At 39.2% G+C, this 13,030-nt stretch overlaps 1 protein-coding gene across 2 annotated transcripts in view; it reads left to right on the forward strand.

Annotated features, from left to right (window-relative positions):
* SERAC1 (serine active site containing 1) overlaps positions 1–13,030 on the forward strand; it is a 66,341-nt gene that overhangs the window by 5,757 nt on the left and 47,554 nt on the right. For both annotated transcript variants that reach the window (XM_047102751.1, XM_047102752.1), the window contains exon 2: positions 10,970–11,061. In XM_047102751.1, the coding sequence (XP_046958707.1) occupies positions 10,971–11,061 (91 nt within the window). In that variant the 5' untranslated portion in view covers position 10,970. The remainder of the gene's footprint in view (positions 1–10,969; positions 11,062–13,030) is intronic.

The raw sequence follows: 13,030 nt of genomic DNA on the forward strand, positions 1-13,030 counted from the left end.
GATTCTGTGCCTCCCTCTCTCTCCTCCCCTCCCCTGCTTGCTCTCTGTCTCAATCTCTCTCTCTCTCTCTTTCTCCCTCTCTTTTTCAAAAATAAACTAAAAAAAAACCACAAGGAGATACTACCACGTGCCCACTAAAATTGCTAAAGTCAGAAAGGCTGACAGCATCAATTAGTGGTGAGGATGTGGAACCACTTGAACTCTCATGCTCCTTCATTATTGGTTACAGTGTAAAATGGTACAATCGTGTTGGAAAAATATCTGGCAGTGTCTTATAAAGTTAAACATATATCTGCCTGATGACCCAGCAATTCCAGTCCTAGGTATTCACCCAAATGTATGAAAATGAAAATGTATGTCTAGAAAAAGCCTTGTATCAGAATGCTCATAGTAGCTTACGGTAGGCAGAACACTGGTCCCTCAAAGGTGTCCATGCCCCAATCTCTGGAACTTGTGAATATGTTATGTATGTGGCAAAAATATTTAGCAGATGGAATTAAAGTTCTAGGACTTAAACTAAATTTAGATTATCTGAGAGAGCCTAATATAATCACATGGATCCTTAAAAGTGGAAGAGGAAAGCGGAAGAGTCAGAGATAAGGCAATGTGGAAAGCATAAGCTGTTGCTGGTTCTGAGATGTAGAAGGCTACCTGCCCAAACCAGAGGGTGGCCCCTGAGAGCTAAGGGTGGCACCTAGACAACAACTAGCAAGGAAACAAGGAGCTCAGTCTGACAGCTGCATGGAACTGAATTCCCCCAAAAACCTGAATGAGCCTGGAAGTGGATTCTCCCCCAGAGCTTTCAATAAGGACTGCAGCCCTGTTAACACCTTGGTTTCAACCTTGTGAGACTGAAAACAGAAAGGCAATCTAAAATAGTGCCTAAGAGTCTGCATATTAATAATCTGCTGATAATCTTAAAATGACATTTTGAGAAGCACTTTTTTATACACTGTTTTTTTTTTTTTTAATTTTTTTTTTCAACGTTTATTTATTTTTGGGACAGAGAGAGACAGAGCATAAACGGGGGAGGGGCAGAGAGAGAGGGAGACACAGAATTGGAAACAGGCTCCAGGCTCTGAGCCATCAGCCCAGAGCCTGACGCGGGGCTCGAACTCACGGACCGCGAGATCGTGACCTGGCTGAAGTCGGACGTTTAACCGACTGCGCCACCCAGGCGCCCCTACACTGTTTTTCAATAAATTCACCCCAACATATGATTTCAATTCATAGTGTGTACTAATGACTCATTAGTTTGTATGGCTTAGACGTGTTTGCTAAACCCACATAATTTAATAGACCTTTTACATGAATATTTTATAAGAACTTTATATTGAAATTGGGAATTCGTCCTTCTTCTCAAATCAATTACTCTTCCTGTATTTCCCTATTTTGGTAAATGTTTTCCCTACATACTCAGTATTCCAAACCAGAAACAACCATAACCGTCTCCTCCCTGTTATCCATGACTCTCCACCTCTTATTCAAGTGGTTATCCAATTCTCTTAATAGTTCCTAAATCTGTTTCTTCATCATTCTCAGAGCAATTGCTTTAATTCAAGTACACGTTTCTATTCGAATTATCATTATAAGTCTCCCTATTGGTTTTCCCCATTGCTGCTTTGGCTTTTCTCCAACTCATTTCCAACTTTGTCAAGTTAAAAAAAATTACTTTTATCATGTTACTCCATTTTCTTAAGGTTAATCTCCTAACAGCTTCCCAAAACTCAGGGTAAACTTTAGACTCCTTAACTTAGCTAAAAAGGACTTTCATGATCTGACTAGCCCCTGCCTTCAGTACTTCCATGTTAGTAACCAACAGAATGAGTTGACATAAAATCAGTAAGGAAGAGAAGACCTAAAAAACACTATCAACCATTTTTCCCTTATAGAGATGTGTAGAATCCTCTTCTCAACAACAATAGAATATACATTCTTTGCAAGTGCATGTAGAACATTCACTAAGGTAGACTGTATTCTGTGCCATAAAACAAATCAAGTTTTAAAAGAATTCAAAATATACAAAGCCTGTTCTCCAGCCACAGTGGAATTAAGCTAAAAATCAGGGATATCTGGAAATTACCAAATACTTGGTAATTAAATAACACACTTCTAAATATGCCATGAGTCAAAGAAGAAGTCACACTATAATTAGAAAATATTTTTAGGGGTGCCTGGGTGACTCAGTCTGTTAAGTGTCTAACTCTTGATTTTGGCTCAGGTCATGATCTCACAGTTTTGTGAATTTGAGCCCCATGTCAGGCTCTGCACTGACCACAAGGAGCCTACTTGGATTCTCTCTCTCTCTCTCTCTCTCTCTCTGCCCCTCCCCCTTGCTTGTGCTCTTTTGGTGTCTCTCAAAATAAATAAACTTTAAAAAAACTTGTAAAAAATTTAAAAGAATATTTTTAATTGAATGAAAGAACACTAGTATATCAAAATTTGAAGGATACGGGCAAAGCAGAACTTAAAGGGAAACTTAGTGTTATAAACTAACAGAAAAGAAACCTTAGAACAGTGATTTAAGCTTCAATTTTAAGAAGTTTGAGAAGGAAGAACTATTTGAAATCAAAACAAGCAGAAGGCAGAGACTAATAAAGATAAGAGCACAAATCAATGAGATTGATAATAGAAAAACAAGGTAATTCAGTGAAACTAAAAGCTGCTTCTTTGAAAATATCAACAAAATTGATAAACCTCTAGCCAGAGAAGCTAAGAGAAAAAGAGGGAAGACACAAATTGCCAAAATCAGGAATGAAAGAGAAGACTGCACTTTAGACCCTAAGACCTGAAAAAGATAATATAGGAATACTACTTAAAGATACCAGTTCTACACAAACTCTTCCAGAATACAGAAGAACATGGAACACTTACCAGCTCATTTTGTAAGACCAGCATTACCTTGATGTGAAAGCTAAAGACATCACATGAAACTAGAGACTAGTATCTCATGAACATAGACATAAAAATCCTTAAAGTACTAGCAAATTGAATCCAACAATATATAAAAAGGATAATGGTGTATCATGACTTCAATTTGTCCTGGGAATATTAATCAAGTAATATATTAACAGACTACAGAAAAATCAAATGTTCACCTTAATAGATGAACAAAATGTTTTTGTCAAAATTCAGTAATTTGGGAATAGAAGGGAATGCCCTCAAACCAATAAAGGACATCTACAAAAAAGTCTACAGCTAACATTAATGATGAAAGACTGAGTGCTTTCCTCCTAAGATCAGGAGCAATAGAAGGATAGATCTGCCTCACTACTTCTATTCAGTATTGTTCTGGAGGTCCTATCCTGTGAAGTAAAGCAAAATTAAAAAATAGAAGGCATATAGATTGGAAAGAAAGAAATTGAACTGTTTTCACTGGCAACATAATTGTGTATGTCAAAAATCCCCAACGGTCTCCCACCCCTGCCAAAGAAGTCCCAGAACTAATGAGTTTAGCAAGGTCACAGGTTATTAAGGAAATACACAGAATCAGCAATTTTCGTATACTAGGAATGGACAATTGGAAATTGAAATTTAAAAAAAGCATCCTGGAAGTACTATTTACATTTGTACCAAAACCCAGGAAATACTTAGGTATAAGTTTTTAAAAATACATGGTAATATTTGTATGCTGGAAATAACCAAACATGGGTGGAAAAATAAAAGATGACAGAACAAATGGAGAGATCATTTATGTTCATGGCTTGGAAAACTCAGTATTAATCTCAGAAGAATTTTTTGTAGAAATAAGCTGATTCTAAAATTTATATGGAAAGGCAAACAACTAGAGTATCAAAAACCATTTGAAAAAAGAACAAGTTCAGATTTTAAGATTGTATATCTACAATAATCAGCACTGTGGCAATGGAAAAAAGATTATAGCAGTAGACAACATATACACATGGTCAATTATTTTGGTCAATTATTTTTTGGCAAAGATGTAAATAAAGGCAATTAAATGAGGAAATGGTGTCTTTTCAACAACTGATTCTGAAACAATTGCACATTCATATGCAAAAAAATTTCACCCCAAACAGAAGTTCCCTTAGAATGTATCATGAGTCTAAATGTAAAAACCTGAAACTATAAAGCTTGCAGAGAAAGTTATAGGGGAATATCTTAGTGACCTGGAGTTAGGCAAAGACTTCTTTTATGCAATACCAAAAGCATGATCCATAAAGTAAAGATTGATTAATTTGACTTCATCAAAATTGAGAACTTCCGCTCTTCCAAAAATACAAGAGAATGAAGACAAGCCATAGACTGGAAGAAAATATTTGCAAATCATGTAACAAAGATCTTTTATCCAGAATGTGTAAAGTATTCCCAAAAGTCAATAATAAGAAAACAAACAACCTTATTAAAAATAGGCAAAAGAGGGGCACCTTGGTGGCTCAGTCAGTTAAGCATCTGACTTCGGCTCAGGTCATGATTTCACGGTTCATGAGTTCAAGCCCCACATCAAGCTCTGTGCTGATAGCTCAGAGCCTGGAGCCTGCTTTGGATTCTGTGTCTCTCTGCCCCTACTCTGCTCACACTCTGTCTCTCTCAAAAATAAAAATAATAAAAACATTGAAAAAAAACTTTAAAAAATGGGCAAAATATTTTAACAGATTTTTCACCAAAGAATACAGACACGGCAGATAAGCACGTGAAAAGATGCTTAATATTACTGGTTACTGAGGAGATGCAAGTTAAATCAATGATGAGCTATTACTACACACCTGTTAGAATGGGTAAACTAAAAGCAACTGACTGCGAATAAAGTTTGGCACTTTCTTATAAAGTTAGAATATGTTTACCTTTTGACTCACATCTAGGTTATTACCCAGGTGAAATCAAAGCTAATGTTTATACCAAAAAAAATCTGTATGCAAGTGTTTATAGCTGCTTTATATATAATTACCAAAAACTGGAAACAATCCGACTGTGTCTCAGCTGGGGAATATATAAACAAACAAGTAATATCCATATAATGGAATAATAGCCAATAAAAAGAATGAATTACTGATATAATAACACAAGATGATTCTCAGTTGCCTTTTGCTAAGGAAAGGAAACCAGACTTCTAGGCTATGTGCTATATGATTCCATTTATAGGACGTTCTTAAATTTTTTTTTTCAACGTTTTTTATTTATTTTTGGGACAGAGAGAGACAGAGCATGAACGGGGGAGGGGCAGAGAGAGAGGGAGACACAGAATCGGAAACAGGCTCCAGGCTCCGAGCCATCAGCCCAGAGCCTGATGCGGGGCTCGAACTCACGGACCACGAGATCGTGACCTGGCTGAAGTCGGACGCTTAACCGACTGCGCCACCCAGGCGCCCCTATAGGACGTTCTTAATAAAGGTAAAACTAGGGTGAGGAAAACAAATCAGTGGTTTCCAGAACTGTGTATGAAAGAGATTTGACAAAAGGGCACAAAATTATTTGAGTTGATAAGAGTGTTTCATATTTTGATTTGATTGCATTTGTCAAAACTTTGGAACTGTACATTTAAAAGGTGAGGGGTGCCTGGGTGGCTCAGTTGGTTGAGTATCCAACTTCAGCTTAGGTCATGAACTTGTGGTTCGTGGGTCTGGGCTTGTCTGTGCTTCCCGTCTGTGCTGACAGCTGAGAGCCTGCTTTGGATTCTGTGTCTCCCTCTGCCTCTGTTCCTTCTCCATTCACACTCTCTGTCTCTCAGAAATAAATAAAGATTAAAAAAAATTTTAAGGGGAATATTTAAAAGTGTGTATAAGTTACCATTAAAAAAAGGTGAATGAACAAATTTTTTTTATCACTTTTCCTCTGAAACTGAGATAACCTGCAGTACTCTAGATAGATAACTTAGTACCACTAATTTCCTAGAGACCAAAATTTTAAGAAATACAGATTTCGACAGTGGGGAATTACTGAAAGATTTGAAGCAAGGGAATAATATGATTAAATTTAAAAAGTTACTTTTAGGGACTCCTGGGTGTCTCAGTTGGTTAAGTGTCCAACTCTTGATTTCTGCTCACGTCATGATCTCCCAGTTCATGAGTTCAAGACCCGCATTGGGCTCTGGGCTGATAGCGTAGAGCCTGCTTGAGATTCTCAATCTCTCCCTCTCTCTGCCTCTTCTGTACATGCATGTGCTCCCAAATAAACTTAATAAAAATAAAAAGTTACTTTTACTTTTAGGCAGCACCCTTGCTTCATGCATATGAAAACTTTAGTTAAAATGTAATGGAAGAACTTGGAATTGTGAGAAGGAAGAGAAGAAGAAACTCAGAAGAAAGTAATAGCACTGAGGGAAGGTTGAAGCATTTGCAGGATTATTACAAACTGATAGAGAACTTAATTACTTGAACCTAAGTTCATGTAGAGTTAAAAATGATGTCTAAAGGCATACACTTTGGGGCACCTGGGTGGTTCGGTCAGCTGAGTGTCTGACTCTTGATTTTGGCTCAGGTCATGGTCCCAGGGTCATGGGATCAAGTCCTGCGTCAAGCTCCTCATCGGACTCTGTGCTGAGTGTGGAGCCTGCTTAAGATTCTCTCTCTCCCTCTGCCCCTCTCCCTTGCTCATTTGCTATCTCTAAAATTAAAAAAAAAAAAGGCATACACCTTCAAGGAGATAGGAATTAGAAAATTTCTTCCCATTAGACTATAGAAATAGTATTGGAAACTTCCCTTTTTTTTTTTTTTTTTTTTTAAGAGAGTGCACTCAGGGGAGGGGCAGAGGGAGACGGAGAGAGAGAATCTTAAGCAGACTCCATGCCCAGTGCAGGACCTGATGCTGGGCTGGATCTCACAACTGTGAGATCATGACCTGAGCCAAAATCAGGAGTCAGACAACCAACTGAGACACCCAGGTGCCCCAGAAATACCCTTTTTACTAGGAACATGAAAGAGTGGAAATTTGTACTCTAAATCTGTACCACATATGTCTGTGGGGTTTGTATTAACATTGTCCTGATAATGCTGGGAACCCAATTTGAGAAATCTATAAATTGGTAATACCTGTCCTGTTTTGGCTGAGAAAATTTGAATTGTTATAGCTCACGGTGATAATAGGATTCCCACCACTGGGAATGAACTCCCACTGAAAATGAGCTCTCAATCAAAGATTACAAAGAATTTAAGCAAACCACCAAGAAGCCAGCCCTAATTATTAGAAATAGTGGTTCTAACAAACTTTAAGATAAGCCTAAAGTGTAAAGGAATGTTTAGAAACCATATGTATCAGTTAGCTAATTGCTGCAGTTTAAATTCCCCCAAAGCCTAATAGCAAAAAGAACCATTTTATTGCTTACAAGTCTAAAGTTTAGATAGGGGGTTCGTAGGGACAGCTAGGAGTGAATTAGTCTGGGATGCTCTCACATGCCTGGCAGTTGGTACTGGTAGCTGGGCTAATGGGGATGTTGGACCACGTTTCTCTTATCATCCAGCAGACTAACTGGGCATCTTCACATGGTGATCACAAGGATCCCAAGAGCAGCAAAGACAGAAGCCTCAGTGCTTCTCACGTGTCTGCCTGCATCATTTTTCTGTGGTCTTATGGCCAATGTCAGGTATAAAGCCACCTCCCGAATCAGTAGAGGGGGGTACTGCCAAAACCAAAAACTACCAAAAATAAAAAAAGGAATAACTTGTGACCATTTAAGAAAAAGGGCACCTGTTGGGATGAGCACTGGGTGTTGTATAGAAATCAATTTGACAATAAATTTCATATAAAAAAATAATAAAATTAAAATTCTACCATACGTTAAGACAAAACAAAATAGTGTGTCAAAAGGGAAGAAAAAGCAGGCAAGATGAGCCAGCTAGAAAGTTTAAACATAAAAAAAGTTACTGAAATAGTGGATAGATGAATGGCAGCTTAAATACATTTTAAAAATGAATTGGTGAATTGGAAGATAGATTTGAAGTTCTATCTTGACCCATAATGTATATCAGAGAGATAGAAAGAGGAAGAAATTATGGAAGAAGTCGAGATTTAGAGAACAGCAAAAGAAAGTCGAACGAGAAAAAACTGGAATTTCTCAGCTGGAGGGTATAGCATGAGGTAAAAAAGAGAACCATAAATGGAAGTCACTGGAACACTAATCTTTAAGGGTCAGGTGGAGATAGCCCCACCCCACTTGTAAGCCCAGTAATGGCAGGGGCCATACTTCCTTATTCACATCTTAGGTTTCCATCCCTGACGGTTGATAGGTGCTCAGCACGTGTTGAATGAATAATGGGATGGAGCAGCCAGAAATGTGAGAATAAAACCAGAAGCCGGGAGTCATAGTAGCTAGAGAAGGAGAGAAGTCAGATGCTTCAGAAAAAAACAAGAGGAGGACTGAAAAGTGGGTTTAGAAACAAAGATGTCACTCACTGCTGACTTTCGGGAGTGCTATGTCAGTGTTAGAGAAGGACAGTGGAGAGAGAATCTTAGGGAAGGTGAGAGGAGAGGCACTTGGAGGGAGGGAGGTCCCTCCCCCCAGTCATTTGTTTTCGTGTGTTGATGGGAGAACGTTGGAAATCCGGTATTTAAGGGAGGAGGCGTAGGAAGAGCTGAAAGAAAGGGAGTGAGGATTAAGACAAGAAAAGCGTTTCTAGTGAATGAGTCCAGGTCCCTGTGGAAGTGAAAGAGATGAGACCCAGGACAAGATTTCCCCTTGGAAAGGGGATGAGATGTTTTCCTCAGAAACTGGGAAGAACAGTGCAGAAGATCCATTTGGAATCTGGAAAAGGCAGCACAGATGTGTATCATTTGTAGGCCAAGGTGGATTGACCAGAGAGTCAAGAACCTGATGCTTCGGGCACCTTACTGGCGTGGGCCCCTTTGAGTGCTAGGAGTTACCAGGATTTGTAATGTCCTGAGGGGAGAGGGGATGCCAGATTGTGGTCCAGAAACATTTTTTCCACAAGCATTTCTGACAAATGGCCTCATGAAATCTCAGAAGAAAGGTATCAAAATTTCTAAGACTTCAGTCATTTGTTATCATATCTTTTCTCATTCTAAATAGTTTTTATTTTAGAACCTAATTTGGCATTTGTGATTTTGTGTTCTTTTTTTTTTTTTTTTTTTAAAGAACTTCCCCACTTCCTTCCTCCCCATGTGAATAAATGTTAAGCCCTTCATTACCTGGATCTATCCTTGCTTATAGGTAAGGGGGCAGAAGTTGAGGGAGTTTGTAGTTTTAACTTTCTCAGTGAAATAAGAGACCATTTGAGGACAGCGGTAGGGAGGAGGCTTCGCAGGGAATGTGGGTCATTTAGAGCAGTCGTTGTGGGGACGAAGAGAGAACGGATTAGGGACAGCAGAAACGATTCTGAGAGCCCGCTCCCAATTTGTCTTATTCTCCCCAAACCACTCTCCCCCACTCCACCCCATTTTGGCTGTCCACTTGTAGAAAGAACACATGTTTTCAGATTAGGGTTGCAGGCTACTAGAAAGAGGAGAGGTCTAGCACTGTTGAGGGAGGAGGCAGAGAGTGATGTACCACGGGGTCAAGGCAGGGTGGGGAGAGAAGCACAGCCACAGGACAGGCTGCTCGCTCCCAGATGAGGGAGGGATGGGAGGTTAGTTGGGGCTGGAGAGCAGAGAAATCAAGACTCAGAGAGCTGAGAGAGAGTTAGAAATGAAGCGGTTTATACTGGAGACAGCTGCCAGGGCCAGTGAAGTCACCTGAGGAAACGCAGAAGGAAATAAGAGGACGACATACATTTCCAGTGGACTCCAATTTATTCTCAGGATTTAGTAGAAGGGAAGCCTGCTGGGGGAAGCGGGGAGGTATGTGTAAGTTAACAATATAAAGCTTTTTAGGCCAGAGAAGTAATAGCAAAGAGCGTTTGTGTAATGTTTTATAGTTGACTGCTTTCCTAGTGTCAAGATTGAAAGAAGCAATAGGTATTACTGCTCTGTGTTTTTGTTTTACTCAAGTTGTTGTGTAGTAATTAAAATACAAATCTATACACAAACTCAAAGTAGTTTACATTGCCTTCTGCCCTGGCTTCACGAGCATCTACTTCATTGCAGCCTTTATATCATCTTTACCATTATCCTTATGTCTCATGGAGAAGTAGTAGCAACCCGTTAAAAAGGTGAGAAAATATGAAACAATGACCTTTAAAGCAGTGACCTTCACGAGTTTACCTTTTGCCTAAATCAGTTGGCTTAGTCATCAGTTGATGTACTGGAATTATGAGAAAAAAATATAAAAGTTTTATTTTGTGTTATCTCTAACGGATATTTCTTACATATACACACTAAGTAATTTCCCCCTTATCACTATAAAGCTGCTAGAACTTCTATGTTCAACCAAAGGACCTTTTCTCACATGAGTCCCTGAAGGCACTTTCCTTTCTTTTCCTTTATAGCAATCACAAAAGAAGAGCAGTCTTGTCCAAAAGCAATCTGATAATGATTCCAGAATACTGAGTTGTTCTAGAAACTATTGCATCATATTTCGATCATCTTTACTCAGTTGATGAAGTAGTTGAGTGACAGTTCTCCTTCTCTGATAGGATGCCAACAGCTAACAAAGGATTTTAAACCGTGTTGGGTACCATCCTGAAGTAGCTAGAGAAAAGCAGAATGCTTGCAAGGGTTCTAAGTATGTCTTCCATTCAGAGCACTTTTCATTTCTCTAGGGCCTTTGGTCATCATAGGTAAATATAAATATCTTTATCCATATGCATATGTATATATATATATATTTTAACAGACATTGAAAAAATTTTGAATTCCTATATCGACATTCTGATTAATCTGTATTTTCTTGCTTCCTACGAATCATTGTTCACAGTTGGACTCAGTTTGAGTACTACCAAAGTATTATTCTAGTATGTCTTTTTTAAGGATGAAATTTCTTTTTTAATTGAAAAGTTTTTTTCCTGGTCTTGAAAAACCGAAGTCTGTAGGCAGTCCAACTGTGATTGTGGTGTGTTCTTATAGTCGAATGTTTTAAATTAGCTGTCAAATTAAATATGTTATCATTGTTCTAAACACGCAGAATGTCCCTGGCTGCTTATTGTATCATCTGTTGCAGAAGAATAGGAGCCTCAACTCCTCCTCCCCAAAGCACCACGTACTGGAGAGACATCAGTGAGTACACTTTCAACAACAGTATTTCATATGGAAACAGTGATAGAATTATTTTCTATACCAATGGTGCACCCCAAATTTGTGGGCCCAGAGCCATGCCATGCATATTCCTTTCTCTTGAGAATCTTTTTCCTCCCCTATGTTTCCTGTCAAATTCATGCTCATCTTTTCAAAGTCGAGTATCACCACATTCTCACTCAGCAGTAAGTTTCTGCAAAAACAAGTGCCAGACACATGTACTGCATTCTGGGAATTCAGCGGTGAGCCAAGAAGATAGTGTACTTGCCCTATGGGCGGTTAGGGTCTAGTGCTGATTTAGTATCTTTATTTGTAAATCTTTATTTACCTATGTATTACTAACCTTTATTTGTAAAAGAGGAGATAGGCCTAGATCATCTTTCATTCATTTGGCAAATTATTTATTTACCATTTACTCTATGCCAAGTACTATTCTAGGCCCTTAGGATACAATATGGATTGAGACAAAGTCCTGTTTTCAGGGAGCTTCTGTTTGCTCTGTAAGATAGATCTTTTTTGGGGGGGGGGTGGGGATAGGTCCTTTTCATCTAGAAAAGTTCTGTGATTCTGTTTTTGTTTTTTTTTTTTAAGTTTATTTTCAGAGACAGTGAGTGGGGGAGGGGCAGAGAGAGAGAGAGAGAGAGAGAAAGAGAGAGAGGGAAAGAATCCCAAGCAGGCTCCACACTGTCAGCCCTGAGCCCGACGCGGGGCTCAAACTCACGAACCACAAGATCATGACCTGGGCTGAAATCAAAAGTCGGACACCTAACCGCCTGAGCCACCCAGGTGCCCTGTGATTGTATATTTTAAACATAAAAAGAGGGTGGGGAGAGAAAAGGGAGCTTTTTCTCTCGTCATTTCTAAAGGACAAACTCAAGAGTAGTGAATTAACTTTAGGATAGGAGAAAAGGCTGTGAGACTGTATTCTGTTCCCAGGGCCTAGTAAAAAGAAACATAGCAAGTGGTAGCAGTAGAGAAAGCAGAGAGTGGCTCCCAGGGCCTCCAGGGTGAGCATGGAGGGAAGGCAGTCCAGGAAGCCATCTTGGAAAGAAAAACATCCTAGAGGAGCTGCACAGTCAGGAAGCTTTGTCTCAGCTTTGAATCTCATCCCTGCAAACCTCCTGGAACTGTCTCCTTCCCGGTTCTGGAACCACTACTCAGGTCTTAGAGTTTGGGAGGAATGTCCATCTTCCATGCCCGATGCCTAGAGAAGTCAGTTGAGGAGAGTTCCTTATCCCTCAGTAGGGAGGGGAAATATGTTGTCAGCAGCCTAAGTGGAGAGTCTGACAAAAGGCCACCTCTACACATCCAATAAATTAAAGGTTATGTAGGTTTTGTGGACTGGTGGCAGACCCTAACCATCTTGGGTAATGCATCAGTTAAGGTTGTGTTCAGTGCATGTAACAGAAGCTTGACTACAGTGGCTTCAATTAGTAAAGTTTTCATTTTTCTTACCTAACAGTCAAAAGAGAGACTGTTTAGAGCAGGAATTGCAGTTTAGCAATCCTCCTATCTTCCTGCTCCGTTATCTTTATTGTCCTCATGGTCACAAGATGGTTGCTGAATCTCTAGACATCCAGAAAGCAGAAAGGCCAAAAGTCATCTTATGAAACCTTGTCTCTGTATTTGGAGAGGGATCTCTACTTACGGACTCGCATTTATATCTAATTGGGTGTAACTGTGTTGCATAGCCAGCCCTAGCTGCCAGAGTCAGGAATTCAAATATTTTTAGATAGTAATCAGCTTGTGCAGTATGGATTAAGGGGCTTGTGTGCATCAGATAGACAACTATCTGTGTTTTCCACTAGGAGTTCTTTTTTACATTAAAAAATATTTTTATAAGTAAACTTGAAGAATGTAACCATTATTTTTAATTGGGTTATGTACATATGGCACTTACCCAGCAACTATAACATAATTACTTTGGGAAAAGTCACTTTGTGTCCTTATG

This window comes from Lynx rufus, unplaced genomic scaffold (genome assembly GCF_022079265.1).
Source record: "Lynx rufus isolate CCGP_SWC_20201006 ecotype Redwood Valley unplaced genomic scaffold, mLynRuf1.p SCAF_6, whole genome shotgun sequence".
NCBI classification, from domain to species: domain Eukaryota; kingdom Metazoa; phylum Chordata; class Mammalia; order Carnivora; family Felidae; genus Lynx; species Lynx rufus.